Source organism: Fukomys damarensis, unplaced genomic scaffold (genome assembly GCF_012274545.1).
Source record: "Fukomys damarensis isolate Sample0158 unplaced genomic scaffold, DMR_v1.0_HiC HiC_scaffold_73655, whole genome shotgun sequence".
Classification (NCBI taxonomy): Eukaryota; Metazoa; Chordata; class Mammalia; order Rodentia; family Bathyergidae; genus Fukomys; species Fukomys damarensis.
In genome coordinates this window covers 6388-24750 of record NW_022974567.1, presented here as the reverse complement: position 1 = coordinate 24750, position 18363 = coordinate 6388, and the positions used below count along the sequence as shown (strand labels likewise).

General features: G+C 51.8%; 3 protein-coding genes across 12 annotated transcripts in view; all 3 read right to left on the bottom strand.

Moving 5' to 3' along the window:
- Window positions 1-6: 6 nt before the first annotated feature.
- On the bottom strand, window positions 7-2889 carry LOC104866522 (nicotinate phosphoribosyltransferase). The gene is made up of 8 exons (XM_033760686.1): window positions 2364-2889; window positions 2148-2288; window positions 1794-1878; window positions 1620-1700; window positions 1425-1527; window positions 1186-1340; window positions 973-1080; window positions 7-889 (listed from the first exon to the last, which is right to left on the bottom strand). Exons 1-8 carry the CDS (start codon window positions 2558-2560, stop codon window positions 839-841), a joined length of 921 nt encoding a protein of 306 aa, XP_033616577.1. The 5' UTR covers window positions 2561-2889; the 3' UTR covers window positions 7-838.
- Window positions 2890-3653: 764 nt separating this feature from the next.
- On the bottom strand, window positions 3654-4517 carry LOC117284992 (nicotinate phosphoribosyltransferase-like). Of its 2 annotated transcripts, none has more exons than XM_033760688.1 (2): window positions 4045-4517; window positions 3654-3844 (listed from the first exon to the last, which is right to left on the bottom strand). In XM_033760688.1, exons 1-2 carry the CDS (start codon window positions 4273-4275, stop codon window positions 3800-3802), a joined length of 276 nt encoding a protein of 91 aa, XP_033616579.1. In that variant the 5' UTR covers window positions 4276-4517; the 3' UTR covers window positions 3654-3799. The 2 variants fall into 2 exon arrangements, with proteins under 2 accessions (XP_033616579.1, XP_033616578.1); XM_033760687.1 differs by having other exon boundaries at window positions 3654-3849; window positions 4050-4517.
- Window positions 4518-6113: 1596 nt separating this feature from the next.
- Eef1d (eukaryotic translation elongation factor 1 delta) overlaps window positions 6114-18363 on the bottom strand; it is a 15755-nt gene continuing 3505 nt past the window's right edge. For 2 of the 9 annotated variants that reach the window (XM_010630648.1, XM_010630650.1), the window contains exons 2-9: window positions 12994-13114; window positions 12375-12446; window positions 8324-8380; window positions 7887-7986; window positions 7707-7810; window positions 7253-7471; window positions 6359-6553; window positions 6114-6211 (exon numbers count right to left, since the gene is read on the bottom strand). In XM_010630648.1, coding sequence (XP_010628950.1) covers window positions 6173-6211; window positions 6359-6553; window positions 7253-7471; window positions 7707-7810; window positions 7887-7986; window positions 8324-8380; window positions 12375-12446; window positions 12994-13110 — 903 coding nt within the window. In that variant the 5' untranslated portion in view covers window positions 13111-13114 and the 3' untranslated portion in view covers window positions 6114-6172. Of the gene's footprint in view, window positions 6212-6358; window positions 6554-7252; window positions 7472-7706; window positions 7811-7886; window positions 7987-8323; window positions 8381-12374; window positions 12447-12993; window positions 13115-14778; window positions 15879-17694; window positions 17974-18256; window positions 18272-18363 lie in introns of those variants that run through there. The other 7 variants (XM_010630641.1, XM_010630642.2, XM_010630647.1 and 4 more) reach the window with 7 other exon arrangements.

Here is an 18363-nt window from a genome sequence, read left to right as displayed (position 1 = left end):
CTTAGCCTTCTTGTGGATTCTTTGCCTCATCATACCTCAACATGTTTTGGGACTGCTGTGTAAATTGACATTGCAAGAAAAGAAAGTGTTGGACTCAGTCTAGGATGAAATTGTTTGTGAGATTCCTTCAGGGCCCCAGGTGTGATGCCCACCCCCTGGACTGTGGTGTAAAATCTCAGTGCACATCACCACTAACTTCTTGGAAGGGATGTTTCCTTGTGGAATGGCTGGAAAATAGGACTGTGCTGCTATTTTCGGACTTCTGAGTCAAGTATGGTTTAAGGAGCCCCAGCTCAGGACATTGGGCTTTTTGACAGGTCTGTCTTTTCAGAAGTTCCTCCGCCAGGTCCTGTCCCCAACTTGAGCAGGACACTATATCCCAGGTGAGGGACCCACTACCCAACCAGTCTTTACTTTCTCTTGTGGTTGTGCTAACCCAAGGAAATGTTGTCGGCCCCAACCTGAAGGTTCAGTTATGTGAGTGAAGCACCACCTGTCTTAGCCTGCTGTGGGAGAGGGACCTTACCCAGGGAAAGCCAACACAGTTTATGCCACTTCTGTTTAATCCACCCAATCAGCCAAGGCTACTGTTGTTTTGAATGTGTCCTGCCATCTAGACCTCCACATAAGATAGGTAGGACCCAGATTTCTGACGGAGGAAATAGATATTGAGGATCTGTTGAGAGGAGTTGGATCAGAGACAGGGAGGCAAATTTCCAAGGCCCAGGTGTAAATTCAGTGTCCACACTCTGGACACACACATGACAAGGTGTGGGGACAGCAAATGACATGTGTTATTTCCAGGTAGTCCCTTCCTCTGGAATTCTCATGGGGCACCTCAGCTACTCAGATTGACCACCAGGCTTTGAAGCTTCTCAGAGAGTGCAACCTGCAGGGAGGAAAGATAGAGACTGGTGAGCAGCTATGGGACAGAGGGCATGGAGGGGAACCCACTCCAGGGTCTGTGCCTACCTGGTACAGCACAGGGTTCTGCAGCTGCCGATGTACAGGGCTGAGGCGGCTCAGAGACCACTGGGCAAAGGCTCTGGACTCTGTCAGAGATGGAAGTGGCTCACACAGCTGCAAGAGAGGAAAGGAGGAGGCAGGTGGAGAGGCTGGCTCAGGCCAGGGCTTAATCAAGTTTGAAGGGGAGGTGTGGTAATATGATGTGTGTGAGTGGGTCACCTGTCCTTGCTGTAGCCAGAGTTGCAGCAGCGGCTCCACCTGGGCTGGTCTCACAGTGCAGGGTTCCTGGGAACCTCGAGGCCAAACCCTCAGCTCTTGCCCAGCCTGGGGTGGTGGCTCTTCTGCCAACTGAAGCAGGTCCAATAGCAGAGATCCTGTGTGTGTAGGGGAAGTGAGAATAACATGAAGGTCAACTGAGCCTTTGGAGGACAACAAGAGAGGTACAGAAAGGGGCTCACCATCAGAGGCTAAAAGCCGGAAGACAGCCTTGCTCCCTGGCAGTGTCTGTTTGTCAGGGTCCTCAGTCAGCTTCATTCGGGGCTGGCCACCCACAGACACAAGCTGCAGAAAAAGTGTTAGAATAGATAAACCCTATCCCTCACCCTTTAAAGTCCTCCAAACCCACCCCACCTGGGCCCAGACACTGTTCTCACCTTGTAGACACAACCCAATGAAGGCTGCTGGGGACAGGTGACCACACTAGTGCCAATGCCAATGATGTCTACCTCACTGCCCTGGAAGGAGAAGTGACACTGAGCCCAGAAGGACCTGCAGGGGCCCCAGCACCTTCCCAGGCACCTTGGGCCTGCCTGTCCCTTCCACCCCACCTCCTGGACCAGTCGGGCCAGCTCCTCTTCGTCAATGTTGTTGCTGACTGCGATGGGGACTGACTCCAGCCAGGCCATTTGGAATCTGTATGCAATGGGATTTAGGGAGTCCCCTGACATGCCTGATTCACCCTGGCCTCCCTTCCCTGTCAGCCATACCCACACTTGTTCTATCCTTAGGCCCAGTGGTCCCACCCCTTGCTTCCCTTTCAAGGCCTTCCCTGTAGCCCCTGAAACCAGCCTGAAGCTCCAGGCTTTGGGGAGGAACACCATACCTCCCTGCTCCTGCCCTATCTCCTGGCTTCCAACAGGGTCTCCTTAGCAGGCCCCTCCCACCCACCCTGGGTGACTCACTGGGCAGCAACAGTCCGAAAGACCCCTCGAATCTCCTGAGCCTGCTGAAACAGGTCGCCACTGTCCAGCCTCACGCCCACTGCCCTGTAGCCCAGCTCTCCCAGTGCCAGAGCTACTGCTAGGAAGTTGGGAAGACCACTCCTGCAAGCACAGATAAGAGGCTGGGGGCTGCTGTTGCTCTGCCAAACCCATCCCTGGGGAAAGTCTGGGGCTCACCTTCTCACACTGTAGGAGTCCAGCAGGCCCTGGAAAGCCCGGGGAAAGGCCAGAGCATAGGCCACAAAAGCTGCCCGCTCCCCTGGGTGCGGCTCCTGCACCCCAAGCCCAAGGTAGGTACACACACGCTCCAACCACAACTTTACACTGGCAGCCAGGTCCACCCTGGGACTTTCACCAACAGCTGGAGCCAACATCTGTGGAAAGGGGTCAGTGAAGGATGGACCCAGTGTGCAGTGTGATGCCTGGGAGTGACCAATATACTCTGGTCTAAGAAAAAAGGTAATGTTGCCTATGTGCCAGCTTCCTAGGGTGGCCCTGAAGCTAACTGTCCAGGGTGGGATCTACCTATATGCATGGCTGAACCCAGCCCACGCCATCAAGGAACAGGGTTAGCCTTGGGGTCTACCCTCCAGAGTAGAGCAGGATTGAGAAGATACTGACTGGGTCAGAAGGCACCTCACAGCCTGAAAATGAAGTGATGAACGAGTGGGCCAGGGTTCCAGCCACCGGCACACCCCGCAGCTGCCCAGCAAGTACGTTGCTACTGCTGTCGAACCCTAGGTGAAAGAATTGTGTGTGCAGTTGTGGGGACAGCAATGGGGTGGGGGTGGGGGTGTCTTCCTCCCCAGCCCTTGCCTCCCCTAGGCCCTCACCACCCAGGTAGCTGTAAGTGGAGGCTGTGAGTCCCCCATCTGGGCCCTGAGCCCTTCGAAGGCCCAGCTCCAGCAGTCGCTTATCAGGCCCTGCGATCAGACGAAGTCGAGCTGCGTTGGTGGCAACCAGGCTGTGTCAAGGAGATAAGGGACCCAGGGTGACTAGTGAGAAGCTGTACAAGCCAGCAGTTACTTGAGACTTGCAGTGCTAGCTCCAGGGCTCCAGCTCACTGCTCCTCTGCCCCGTACATTTTGGTTAGCTGTGCAGAGGGTTCCCCCAAGTCCAGTCACTGAGCCTCACCTGGCATAGCTGACCAGGCAGAGAAGCGGAGTCTCCAGCAGCTGCACGAGCAGAAGCGGCCCTGACACCTGCAGCAGAGGCACCTGCGGAGAGGGTGACCAGAAGCAGCCCCTGACACCTGCAGCAGAGGCACCAGTGGAGAGGCTATCCCCAGCCCCATCCCCGCGCTCAGCTGGCTTTGTTGCCCTCTCAACCGGCGCCATGCACTCACTCCTGGGAAGGCAAGGGAGCCCTCGGGCAGGGCCCGCAAGGTCACTGCGGCGCAATCTAGAGACCGAAGATGCTGGAAAAATGCTGGGTCCGTGTCCGGGGGGAGCACCGAGGCCAGGTGGTGTCTGGTTAGGCAGGGGAGGAGGGTATGCACGTTTGGCGCGGGGCTCTCCTTGGACTGGTCGGAGTTGCAACGTCTCACGGGGTACTGTCCTATGCGTCAGAAGACTAATCGGGTTGGGGGTCTAATCAGAGTTGTAGAGGTAGGTCTAGCTGGACACGGGACTCGTGGGAGACTCCTGGGGTTCGTCAAGGCTACCTTCGTCTGGTTAGGCAGGGGAGGAGGGTATGCACGTTTGGCGCGGGGCTCTCCTTGGACTGGTCGGAGTTGCAACGTCTCACGGGGTACTGTCCTATGCGTCAGAAGACTAATCGGGTTGGGGGTCTAATCAGAGTTGTAGAGGTAGGTCTAGCTGGACACGGGACTCGTGGGAGACTCCTGGGGTTCGTCAAGGCTACCTTCATCCTGCAGGCGGAAGGTGAGCAGGAAACGCACGCAGTCGCGTAAGCCGGCAGCCAGGGCAAAGGCGCCACCGAACGGGCAGCGGCGGAAGAAGAGCTCGAAATCGGCGGGTTCGCTCGCCCGGCCAGCGCGCCAGTAGCCCAGTGCCATGGTGGCCTGGTACAGGTCGGTGAGCATCGGCCGCGCTGCCGCGCGCCCCTCGGGGTCCCGCTCGTCCGCCATTGTAGGGTGTGGTCCCACATGACAAGCCCAGACCAATAGCAGCTGTTTTCCTGTTGAGGTTAACACCCAAAGACAGGGAAACCCGTTCGGTCAAAGGTAGGTGGGACGGGCCAGGGTGGCAACAGCACATTCCAGATGGGCCTGCTAGTGTTCTCAGTTCTAGGCCCCAGTCCACCGCAGGGCCAGCCCTTTTATCAAAGCCAGGTACTGAATGCCTAGGTAGGCCCTCTTGTTAACTCCCCCCCACACCGCCGTAGCAGGGCAGCAAGCTGCAGCTCACGACTGGCAATTATTCACCAGGCGCTAAGAGGGTAGAGCAGGCTTGGCCTTCTAGAGATCCCAGCAGCTTGGCTGATGCCCCAACTTTCTCAGCGAGGCATGTCCAAGATAGGGAGCATCTGCTCACTCCTAGTTGACAACAAAAAGGCTGCTTTTTTCTTTTGCAGTACTGGGGACTGAAACGGTGGGCATTCAAACTGAGCTGCACCACTTTATTAGACAGGGTCTAGTAATATTGCCAAGGTTGGCCTTGAACTTGTGATCTTCCTGCCTCAAGCTTCCTGAGTACATGGGACTACAGGTATGTCCAACCGCACTCAACCCAAAAGATCTTATGGCTGAAAGCCCAGCTAGTGTTATAGGGTCGTTACTTTCAGGGTGTCTTGTACACTAGGTCCCACAGGAAATTCTTTACCTTTTTTGGTACTGGAGATTGAACTCAGCCTCACATGACATAAATGCTGTCACTGAGCATTATATCACCAGCCCTTTCTAAAACTGAGAGTAAATGTCAACCTATTGAATGGATAAGGACTTTTTAAAATAACAAGAGTGCTAAAAAAAAAAAAAAAAAAAAAAAAGTGCTGCTCTATGCCATAAAGGACAAGCATGAGACATTTCTAGCTAAATGACTGCATCCTGAGGCCATATTCTAAAATAGAGACACGTTTATAAATAATTATTTTTCTGGTGTGAGAAGTGGAAAGAGGGACTAAAATGTGTAATAGATACTGGGAAATGGGAAGAAAATGTTCAAATGAGAAGGGGAACAAGGGAGGGGGGAGGGAGAAAGGAAAGGGGACAAGGGAAAAAAAAGCAAAACTAGAAGGAAAAAAGGAAACAAAGCTTTTCATAAAGGGAGGGGAGGAGGGCTTGAGGGGAAGGGGAGAATCTATCAGGCACACATGCAAATTCCCTGTGTACCAATGAATGTTTTGCTTAAAAAAAAAAAAAAAAAAAAAGGGCAGGATTCCATTGTCTTGTAACTAGGGACCCTGAGGATATCAGCTCTGACAGGACCCCAACAGACACCATTTCACCCAGATACACTATCACACCAGCCACAAGACTCATAGTCTAGGAGAGGAACCACTACTGACAATCACTGACCACATGGGGTTGCTGGGGCAAGGCTGGTCATATTCTGGCCAACAAGAGTGGGTCCAGATATCCAGCAGGCCAGGGCAGGGTCCTCTGGAGCCAAGGAGAGTAGACTATATGACCCCACATCATCACTGCAGCAGGGTCAGGACACCTGCTGGGAGCAGGGACAAGAGGCACAGAGTGAAGAAATGGCAGCCTCTGTAGTCATGAGGTTGTTTCTGCCTAAACAGCTTGAAATGAACTTATCATCATCTGCAACATAAAGTGAAGACGAACAGAGTCAGGAGATGCAGTGAATGAGATAACATGACTAAGCAAGCAAGGCTGTGGGACAGCTTAATCCACAAGACTGCCCAGTGGGAGTGGCAGTGTAGAGTTGGATGTAAAGGGTGAGATAGGAATGGCTTGGGAACTGGCAGAGCACTGCCTACCCAATAACAAGACAGGAGACAGAGTGCGGAGTCTGAGTTTTTAATCTTGGCAGGGCCTCCCTTGCACACATGCATGCCTGGCTTCAGATCTTGTTGAAAGCTGCAATGTCCACACTCTGAACCTGTGGAGGTAGAGGCAGAGGGTGTTAGCAGAGGAGGATTTCTCTAAGGCCCACTCCTCTAGTTCTGTGTGGCCAGGATATGAAGTGGCAGGTGCAGGAGTGGGACCCCAGGGTTGGCCACCGATTCATACCACATGGCCCACTCACATGTTCCTCAAACTTGGTGATCTCCTCTTCCAGCAAGTCGGTGCCCACTTTGTCGTCCTCTACCACACACTGGATCTGCAGCTTGCGGATGCCATAACCCACAGGGACCAGCTTGGAGCCACCCCAGAGCAGCCCATCCAACTGGACAGAGCGCACACAGGCCTCCAGCTTGGCCATATCGGTCTCGTCATCCCACTGTGGCAGGGAGGGTGTTGGGGTGGGAGACAGAGCCACCTCAGTGGCCTCCAGGACACCAGAGCAAACCCTTCCCACAGACCAGTGAAAAGACATAATGCTTCCTTGAAGGGCCTCAAAAATATTCCAAATTGACATCTGTCCTGCCAAGTTTCTGCTCCTAACTTAAGCTTGACCGGCCCTTTCTCTCCTCGCCCCCCACCTGTCTTTCTTGACAGAGTCTCACTAATATACCCCAGGCTGGCCTCAAAATCAGTGATGTTCCTGCCTCAACCTCCTGAGTGCATTACAGGCATGTGCCACACCTAGCCTCTAATTTAAGAATTTTATTTTTATTTATTTATTTATGGGGGGGGTACTGGGGATTGAACTCAGGTCCTTGCGCTTGCAAGGCAGGCCACCGAACCGCTGAGCTAAATCCCTGGCTCTAATATAAGAATTTTAGTAAGTGGATTTTTCTTTCTTTTCAGTACTAGACTAGAGAGTGAACTCTGAACCTTGTGCTTGCAAGACAGGCAAGGCACCAATGAGCTAAATCCCTGGCCCCTAATTTAATATTTTTAAACCTGATTTTCCACTAGGATCTAGGAAGCAGGGGAATTGGAAGCTGAGCATCTGGGTGGCCTACATGGCAAGTCCCACCCCATGAAACTTATGTGACTCCTGCCCTCCCCAAGGCCTGAGCTGTCCCTAACTCACGGGTTTGACATCCAGGAGGATGGAGGACTTTGCCACCAGAGAGGGCTTCTTGGCCTTCTTTTCTGCATATTGCTTCAGCCTCTCCTCCCGCAACTGGGCTGCCTCCTTGTCTTCCTCCTCATCGCTGCCAAATAGGTCAATGTCATTGTCCTCGTCGTCTTCTGCTGGTGTGGCCACCTTCTTGGTTGGGGGCTCCACTTGGCGCATGGGAGACACGTGCTGCCATAGGCGAGGGGAAGCTGAAACCCACCCAGTCCTCTCCCTTCCACTATCTAGAGAAGTGGGAACTATGGTTCCCACAAAAAGCCCCCAGGGAAAGAACCCTGCCCCAGAGGTCAACCTCAGCATCACTGAATCTTCATGGGTCCTAATTCCTTACTGTGGTTGGGGAGAGCCAACAAGAGGTGGAAGCTAGGTGACCACATTCCTCTGCAACATCAGATGAAGTGCTCACCTGGGTCTGTGGGGCTGTGGCTCGATGGATGATGGGTGAGCTCTTCTCCAGGGTGCTCAGCCGGGCTTCCAGCCTAGAAATGGCCTGCTGCAGATCCTGCACCACTGTGGATACAAGGCGCACAGTGGTCAGATGATAGGGGCTTGGGTTCCAACCCATCTATCAGACCCAGAGACTCACCGCTTCGCAGGTTCTGGTTCTCCACTTCCAAACTGGCAATCCGGACAACAAGCTCACTGTGGTCTCCACCAGGCCCACTGGAAGCCCCAGGGCCTGAGCTCTATAAGACAGAGGAAAAGGAGACTCAGCCCCAAGGCTGCCTTCTAGGTTCCCTGATTTACAGCCAATTCAGAAGCACAGCTCAGTGACTCCAGCTGGTACCCTAGCTGTGTTCAGGACTGCTGGACACTCAACTCAGGAAGGAAGATGGTGAGGGAAGGCAAGAGGCCCTCCTGCTAAAGCCCAGCCCATAGTAACAGTGGTGAAGATTTGCTGACCTCAGGGAGGGTTGGCTGCACACACTGTAGCCACAATTTCAGCCAGCAGAAAACACAGGACAAGAAGCAAGGAGGGCCCGGGGCAACACAAACACAGAGGTGGCGTGCAGCAGGACTTACAGTCCCAGGGGTAGCCTGGCTCAGGGCCTCAGAGGGGTCAGGCAACACCTCCTTGAGCTAGAACAGGAAGGGAGAGCAGTTGTGGGGCAAGTGGTGGAAGGAGCTTCAAGCAATGCCTAGCTTCCCCTGGGCTTAGCACCTGCCATTTGACTCCCAAGCTAGCTGTTGATGGTTCAAGGTGACAGTAAGGCAGGCTCTGCTTTCAAGGCCTGCCCAGGATCCTAGTCCATCTAGACATTATACTCTTCAGGGAGGATTTTATATGTTGTTTGACTGAAGACAGTGTGCACCTGGATGTACAGAGGTCACAACCCAAACCTTTCCAGCAGGCTAAGCCAGGGCTTCCTCTGCAGATGGGGTCTTAGCACCTACTCACCCTCAGAACCCATTCTTTGCAGCAGACAGCAGATACACAGCCCTTTCCCTATTGCATGGTATATCAGCCTCAAGCCTGGGGGGACCTCCTGTCCTGCCACAGCCCTTGTAACAACACTGAGTATCCCACCTTGTTTATATGTCTGGATGCCTTTCCAGGGTAGGGAAAGGGACTTTGCTCCAGAGAATAGTGCTTCCCCCAGGGCTTGGAGTTAGGAGCAGCTAGGCCAGAGAGCCTGGGGCTTTGCCCATCCCACAGCAGGCCTGGGGACAAGGAAAAGGTCCCCTCTGGATAAGGTGTTAAGTCACTAAGGCACCTGAGAAGGGTCCCACTTCCAAGTCTCCAAATGGCCAGGGCTGGCCCAACATAGCCAGGGTAGAAACAATTCCTGTAGCATCAGGGTCACAGAGCCTAACCTGGCTCTGGGCACTGGAACTTTGCCAGAGAAAGGATAACAGAGAAGCCAAAGGAACTGACAAAAGATGATAATGGGGGCGTTGGACTTAGCTCAGTGGTGTCACACCTGCCTTGTAAGTGCAAAGTCCTGAGTTTGATCCCTGGTGAAAAAAAAAAAAAAAAGAGTGGGCAGTGACGGGCACCTCCTGGCCTCAGGGGCACTCCACACAAAAGCTTCAAAACCAAAAAAAGTAATCTAAAAAATAAATGTGTAAATAAATAAATGCATATTATTGAGAGAGAGAAAAAAAAAAAGAAATCTCAAAAATAAAACATGTAAACAAAAGCTTCAAACTCATCCAGGCAGGTGGCACATGCCCATAATCCCACTTGGGAGACTGAAGCAGGAGGATTACAAGTGCAAGGCCAGCCTGGGCCATACAGTGAGACCCTGTCTCAAAATAAAACATAAAAAGGGCTGCGGATATGACTCAGTTACAGTGCCCATGGGTTCTTTTCCAGTACTAGGGGGAAAAAAAGGAAGAAAGTTTTAAACCTTACCCAATCTCCAACCCTCTTGTGAGCACCACACAGTTCTCCCAAAGACTTGTCCCATAATGTTCTACCCCCAGGATCTCAAACATGCCCCTATCTTATATGAAGATGGGGACCTTTACATTGTACATCTAGGTAATCAAGTTAAAAGAGATTAGGGTGTGCCCTGATCCTGACTGATGCCCCACAGAACGTTAAGACAGACATGTATAGGATAATCATGTGATGATGGAAGAAGACAAGGAGACAGACCTCAAGAGAAATCAATCCCACTACACCTTGGTCTAGACTTCAGCCTGCAATACTTTGTGACAACAGTCCTAGCAATCCATTCCCTAAGCCCTGACTTAAGAATGAGTTATGAACTTCCACAGGTTTATTGTGCAAGACTCAATCAGCTTACAAACAAATCCAACTTATGAACAATTCTCCTGAAACAGAACTTGTTCATAAGTTGAGGATTTACTACTATACCAGGACCCCAACACAGCAAGGAAGCTCCAAGGCTGCTGAGCTTGCCCCAGACTTGGGCACTGGAATTTAATGTGCAGGGCTCAGGTGCAGAAGTCTGTGTTCCCCCCACTTGTCTGCCTGGCCTGAACTTGGCCGGTGTATGAGGTGATGGGTTGGGATGAAGAGCTGCTGGGATAAAAGCAGGTAAAGGCACAGCAGTTTTCATACATTGTGCAGCTTTTGGCTAGATTCTGAAACCATCTAGGACTAGAAACTCCTTTTTCCTTCTAATTTCTCCATTTCTGAATGGTAACATCTGTCTCACAACTGTACCCAGTTTCATTAGACCATACCACAACACCCGCCGCCATGCCTGACTTAGGATTCTGGGCTGAGCTGATATTGTACAGGGCTGGGACCTTTAAGGCTCTTGACAAATATAGCATGGACATAAATCTTTGAGAGCCAGATAGTGGATCATGTTAGGCAGAATAAGGTCCATCTAAAGATATATCCCAGGGGGCCAGGGATTTAGCTCATTGGTTCTGCCGCCTGCCTCGCAAGCACAAGGACCCGAGTTTGATCCCTGGTACCAAAAAAAAAAAAAAAAAAAAAAACCCCAACCCAAAGGCCCTAAAAACACTTCCCGGGAAAAAAAGAAAAAAAAAAAGATGTTAAAAATTTTTTTTTTTTTTTTTTTTTTTTTTTTGGTACTGGGAATCAAACACAGGACCTTGTACTTGCAAAACAGGCACAGCACCACAAAGCTAAATCCCTGGTCATTTTAAGACAAGAAGAGTATCCTGGACTATCTAGGTAGGCCTAATGCACTCACAAGAATCCTTGTGACTGTGGAAGTAAAAAAAAGAGATGAGAAGATAGACACAGGTTGGAGGAATGAGACTGCCTGTAGGCCATAAACTAAGAAATATACACAACCTCTAGAACATGGAAAAGGCAGGAAATAATGTCTACTGGAGTCTCAGAACAAACAAGCTGGGCATAGAGTATATCTGTGACCCCAGCACTCTGAAAAGCTGAACCAGGACTGAAAGTTCTAGCCCAGCCTGGGCAATTTACTAAGATCTTGCCACAAAATAAAACTTTCTATAAAAAGGGATGGAAATGTAACCAAACCAGTAAGAAGGCCCTGAATTCAATGCCCGGGGTGTGTGTGTGTGTGTGTGTGTGTGTGTGTGACTCTTCCGGCCCTTGGATTTTAGTTCTATGAGACCCATTCTGGACTTCTGACCTCTAGGACCATAGGTGATATATCTGTATTGTTTTATTTGAGGTTGGGGAGGACCTTGCTATATACTCCAGGCTGGCCTCGAACTCCCAGCAATCCTCTTGCCTTAGTCTCCCAAGTGCTGGAATCATAGGCCTGAGCTACTCCACCTAGCTTCTGCATCATTTTTTAGTATAAAGCTTGTGGTGATGTTTTAGCAGTCAATAGGAAACTAACATCTGGCCATCAAAGCCAGGATACCACCACTGTTGCACAGGAAAAACGGGGTCCAGAACAGCAGCTCTGCACTCCATGTGTTGTTTGGCTGAGGACAGGATGCACCTGGATGCATAGAGGTCATAGTCCAACACCGTCTGGCAGGCTGCCCCCACCCAGGTATACCCTTCCCTAGCCAGCCAATTCAGGTCACAAAGATTTATTTATTTTTTTTTATTGGGGCGGGGGGTACCAGGGATTGAACTCAGGCCCTGGTGCTTGCGAGGCAGGCAGCAGAACCACTGAGCCAAATCCCCAGCCCTCACACAAGCTCTCTTATTGGGTTTTTTGTTTTGTTTTGTTTTTTTTGGTACCAAGGATCGAACTTGGGACCTTCCGCTTGTAAGGCAGGTGGCAACACCACTGAGCTAAATCCCTGGCACACAAGCTCTTTTAATAGGAAGCAAGCAGGAAGAACAGGCCTCCAAGGAGGGTCACTGCAGTGCACACCCTGCAGAACAGCACAGCTCAGCCCCACAGCCCATGGCTGGTACCACACAAGTGATCAGGGTCACCACTAGCAAGCAGGCAAGACAGACATAGAAAGGATGAGAAAGCAAGACTATTTTCTGTGGCATCTGGGCCTGGAAGCCTCACTAATGGGTGTCTTGCAGTAATAGTGCACAACATACTATAACCTAACTGCTCCATAGAGCCAAAATGGTCAGTAAAACTGAGGGAGTTAAAAAAAAAAAAGAAAAAAAAAAAAATCAGACCTGCTATTTAGCTAAGCACAAGCCCGTGGGTATATGGCTGTGGGTACTCACTCCAGCCAGGGATTTCTGGATGTTCTCTCTGGCTCTTGCAATGTCTCGGAGGATCACGCTGGCACCATTCTCCTACAGATAGTGCGGAAAGAACCAGTCTTTGTTGTTGTTAAGAAAATAAAAAAATAAAACCACAAAAAAAAAAAACCTCAAAAACCTTCACTCACAAGAGAGCACTGCACAGAATGAAAACTTTATAGAAGTACAAGGGCCAGGGACAAGGGCCAGGGATTTAGCTCAGTGGTTCCACCGCCTGTCTTGCAAGCCAAGGTCCTGAGTTCGATCCACAGTACCAAAAAAAAAAAAAAGTGGGACAGGGGTGCTTGAGGCCAGGACCATGGGGCCTAGGTGAGGGCAGTCTGCAGGTAGACTACATGCATAGGCCTGGCCCCCACCATCAGAGAGTCACCTATCTGTTCCTGGCCCATGCATCTGAACAAAAAGCCAAGAGCAGGAAGCACCCCAGTAGCCAGCCAAAGCACCACACCCGGCACTGTACAAAAAGCCACCTGATTCAGCATGTCTATGCCCACCGAGAGGAGCCAGCCTCTCTCCTTGTGTGCTGCAACCGTTCTTGTTGGCAGCAGGGCCACCCAGTAGTGCCAAGCACAGTCCTCACCTGGCAGGAGGCACCAGCCACAGGACCGTTCATCTGCTCGTAGAATTTCCTTTCTGCATCATCATACTTGAACTTGTCGAACCAGATTTTCTCATGCACTAGAAAGTTTGTGGCCATTTTTCTGGTGAAAGGGGAAAGAAGCTAGTCAACAAGGCTCAAAACGGGGTCCCAGAAGCCCCTCCCTTTAAGTCCCTGGTGTGGCTCACCCTGCCCTGTTGTTGAGACTCCCTACCCCAGTCCCAGCACAGTCCTACTGGGTTTGGACACCCCTGCCCCATCTCTATATCGGGTGACAAAGGTTCCAGGCCCCCAAGGAAACATGAGTGGTTCTTAGCATAACATTAACCCTAAAACATCCAGTTTGAATGGTCATGCCAACACACCCTCCTGCCCCCAGCACAGACTTCCTCTAGCACTTGGGTAGGGCCCCCAGGTCACTCCTCCAAATATATTCTCAAATTTGACCCAGAAACCTCTGGAGGTCTCTGAGGTCTTCCCTTTTTAACCACAGTCAAACAAGTAGCAACTTGAGCTCAGACACAGCCAAGAATGGAGCTGCCTCTGACCAAGCAGGTATGAAGGGATTTGCAACAATGTAAAACACTGGTACTGACAACAATAAACTTATTTTCTTCAATAAATAAATACTTTTAGTACTTATTTCTATTTTGCTTACTAAGATGGTAAAGATCAACAGAAATAATAAAAGCTCTTTTGAGTCTTAAGACCCAAGAAGTTTGAGAACCACTTAGCAGGGTCCAAAACACTATACCCTATGGGCCAAGTCTAGCCCAATGTCTGTAAACTAAACCTCATGATGCAGCCCCACCCATGCCACTAACTCTCTGGCCCAGCCAGACCATTCCCACTGCCCCAAAAAATGCAAAACAGACCCAATCCCCTTTTGCTGCCAGAGACCTCCAACCATTACTGAACTTCAAGTATTCCTCTGCAACAAGAGGAATGGAGCCCTAACTCTCCTCTAACTCCCCTTACCCAAGAGTTCTGGTGAGGAGGAGCCAAACTACATGAACACTGGGAACAGGAAGCAGGTAAGCAGAAGTGGCACCTCTGCAACGGGGTCCCACCCCCATCCCCACACCAAGGCCTCATCACACTGGCAAACCCAGACCCACCCCTCCCCAGGTATCAGGGGCCAAGGCTGGCCCTGGCAGTGCTGCTTGGGATCCTCCAAGTCCTTCTTGGAACACTTCTGTTCCCTCCACCTTCCCAGGTCCAGCTGGCTGGGTGGAGTGGACCTTGCATAGCCAGGTACTGGCCCACCCTTCAGGCCCTGGCCTCTAGAAACCACTGCTAGAACTTCATCTACCTGTCCTAGAGCAGGGCCTAGGCTGAAAGCAGGTCTCCTTCCCTTGAGGGATGGGCAGGCCAGAGTCTTTCAGATAGGGGCTGCTGACACATGGCTCATACATCTCACAATGAGATAGCTCAGGGACCACATACTCAGCTGCACGACGACTTCCTACTTGCACTGTAGGCAACCCTGTCCTTTTAACAACTCAGCTAGAAGCAACTCAAGGGCTACCTATTTAAAAGACGACTCTGAGGGACAAAAGGATTCTACCTTGGATTGACTCTCCCTCCCAACAGCTCAGAACTCTGTGACCCCTTGCCCAGCTGCTCCTGTACTCATTTTAGCAGGTCCTCAGGACTGACAGCCCCCACCCAGAGCAGGGCAGGGTAAGGGAACATAAGGGGCCCCAGCCAGGAGACAAGTGTCCCTGCGCTGGCCAGGCTGGGCACAAACCCACATATTTTTCCTACTTGGGTCTTAGGCTGGACATAGACAGGCCAGACCGGGGCCCAGGGCGGTGAACCAGGGAGGCAGCTTCAAGGCACCAGGCCATTCGCAGGGCCTCAGTAGTGTGGTGGTGGCACTCAGCACGGTCGTAGGTAGGCTTGCTAAGCCAAGGAGCTTCTGCGTCCTTGTGCAGAAAGTACCAGTAGGGCAAGGCAGAGGGGGCCTCCCTTTCCACACGATATGGCCCAGCTCGCTTGCTTCCTATGGTTGTATTACGGGCCCTCCGATCTCTGCGGCCCCGGCGAGTTCCCTCTGCCTGGCTGGCCAGCTCCTGCAGGCGCACCTTCCCTGGAGGGTGGCCATCGAACAGGGACTCATAGAAGCCCCTCTCTGCAGCATCGTATTGGGGTTTCTCCAGCCACACCTCCCTCACCAGTGCCTTCAGGCTTCCCAGAGTGGGCTGACCATTGGCCGGTGTACTGGGCGGGCAGGCTAGGGCCACATTAAAGCTGGCAGCCCTTGGGCTGGTGTCAGGAGCTCCCTGCCTGTGGCTTCCCTGTGCAGCCAGCAGCAGGGCCTGTGACCGCTCCACAAAAGCCCGCTCAGCCTGGTCAAAGGAAGATTTGTTGACCCAGATGCCCCAGGTCACGTGGTGGCAGGCCACTAGGCTCCCATGTGTGCAGGGACCTTGAGGGGCCAGGGTGGGTAGCTGTGTGGCCTGAGCAGCTGAGTCAGCCAGCCTCTGGCGGTAGGAGCTTTCGGCCCAGTCGAAGAGTGGCTTCTCCAGCCATACACTGTCAGCCGACAGGCCCACAAAAGCCAGATCTGCCTGGCCAAGCCAGCCTCTGGGTGAGCGTTTCCTCTTCTTCTGCAAGGCCTTCTTGTCCTCAAGGCTCTTCCTAGGATCATTCCTGCTGCTGGTATCGGGGGCCTCTGCTTCAACAGCATCCTCAGTGTCCTCCTGGCCAGGCCCATTCATTGTGGGCACCTCAACCAGGAGCTGCTGGGTAGAGGTGGTGGCTTGTGTGGCCCCTTGCTTGTGGAAGTGCCGTTCAGCTTCCTCATACTTGTGCTTGTCCTCCCAGACGGTCTCCATGGCACAAGAGGCCTTTCCGCTCCTCATCTTCGCGAGCAGCGTTAAAAAGCAAGCACAAGAAGGCAGTTGCAACAGAGCAGAGGCACCTGCCTCCCACACCCTCCTGGGTCTGACAGGTAGGGTGGGTAGGGAGGCCCCCTGGGGACTCCATGAGGTAACATGCAACGAAGGGCTCAAGTCAATCCACTGGGGAACTTTCAAGTATAGTAACATACATATATATAATTTTATAGACTTCAACTACAAAGCTGCCTTTACTAACCCAAAAAGCCCCATATCCCCCAAAAGGGATCTAGAGAGCACCAAATCTAACTGCCCCAGAAACCTTTTCTCATGGAGCTCCAGATAGGGCTGCCAGATAAAATAAAAACAGGCTGTGCTCAAATCTGACTTTTTAAGTTTTCTTTTCTTTTTTTGTTTGTCCTGGAGATTGAACCCAAGGCCTTTGAACTAAGCTACAACTCCAGCCCTTTTTAATTCTGAAACAAGGTCTAACTAAATTCCCAGGGAGGACTCAAACTTGCCATCCTCCCCTCATGCTGAGATTACAAAAATGGACCACTGTGCCCTCCATGTAATTTTTGAGACTTAGTCATACTAAGAAATTACTCATCACTTATCTGAAATTAACTATAGCTAGATTTCCTGTATTTCTTCATATGCTAAGTCCAGCCACCTCCCTGGGACAGTTGCCTGCTTTCCCATTTCACAGAAAGGCATCTGTGGCTGCCCACAGGCTTTTCACTGTATGACCTGCACCACCAAGGCCACACCACCAACCCACAGAGCCATGCTCTTCCAGTGCAGGGAGGTAAAGACAAGCAGGACCAGAGGTTGAATGCCCACTTCTGAAGGGCAATTTCAATAGAAAACAGCAGGGAGGATGCTGGTGACTTGCCCAAAAGGAAAGAAGCCTCAGCCCAGGCTCCTGGGTCTGTTGTTGCCACTTCAACAAAGGGAGGTGACAGGGCCCCTCAGTGGTGCTGTGCTGGCCTCACAAGTGCAAGGTCCTGAGTTTAATCCCCAGTACAGCCAAAAAAAAAAGGAGGTGACCAACCCATAGCCTTGGGTCCACCTAAACTAAGGTGCCCTGGGATCCCAAGGATGCTGTACCCCACTTGCTATGACCTGTGGACAAGGTCTTGCCTCTGGAACCTTAGTTTCCTCAATGGACACAGGATTCCCTCACCTTAGGCATCTGCTGCCCCATGCAAGGCAAGGGTTGTAGGTCTGAAATATACACTAGAGCCACAAGGCAGCTCTCCCCCTTGCAGTCTGTTTTCACTTGTCCAGGTGTAGTGCCAGGGCAAGGAAAATCCCCAGATTCTACAAGGGGTTGAGTTGCTCTAAGGATGCAAATAAGTACCACCCTGGTTCTTGCCTCAACAGGAAGCTATCAGGATTTCTTTGGGCCAGAATCAATTAACAGTGCCCAGGAGCTGATTGGTAGAGGGTGCTACCACCTTCCTGCTTCTGCAAGGTCACAGGGTGAAGCACAAAAGGAAGGCAGAACTGTCAGGCGTTCAGGGATGAGTGGGCCCTCTACCAGAGAGAGTCCAGCCATTGGCTGGACAGCAAACCTCTACACCACTGCCTAGCACCCTTTCCAATACACACCTCCAACAAAGCCAAGCCCTCACCCCCATAACCCCAAGGTGTTAGCTGTCTAAATCCCACCCATACAGGGGACTTTGGGAAACTCTACCTACACATCTTGAAGCCCACCTACAAGGGAGAGCTGAGGCTCTCTAAGGGCAACTTAAGCCCCTTCCACAGCAAGAAACCAGGGCCAAGAGCCACAGAGGCCCAGAGCAGAGAGGTCCCTGGAACACCCCTCTCTTACCTAGGCCAGGCTGCTGGGACAGAGGCAGGGGTGGGGGCAGGAGCAGAAGCCCGGAAGGCAGGTCATTGTGATATCACTCACTGTCACCAATATGGCAGCAGGAATTGTCTATTCAACAGTCTCTTTGGTACCAGGCCTCCATGGACTCACCAGCTGCTCTGCTCCCACAGAACAGGGTAGGTCTGGGATGACCTCAGACCCTTCAGCAGCCCCCAGACACAATGCTCTGCCAGTGACCTCTGATTAAGCTCCAGGGGCTCTCCCTGAGAGCAAAAGCAGCAGCTCAAGGAAGAAAGCTATCAACAAGGTGGGCCACCAAAGGACAAGACCATTGTTTTCTAGGGTCACATCTTCATGTGGACAACCACTTCCCTACAGAAGACAAAAGGCCACAGGCCAGCCCACCTGGCACCCACCCAGGACCCTGCTCAAGATCGTATCAACGCCCCCCAGAAAGGCCATCTCCTCCAAGGTGGCTGGGAATCTCCCTCAGGCAAAGCAATGGCTGGGGGTCCCTGGCTTGGGTAAAAGGAGACACAGCACATTGGGCAGGTGTACTTACTTTTGCTTTGGCCTCCTAGGAGAGCATGAAGGAAAAGCAGCAAGGTTAGAGCAGTAGGAAAGACTAGCCGTACCAGACAATAGCTCAGGCAGCCGAGGACAGTAGAT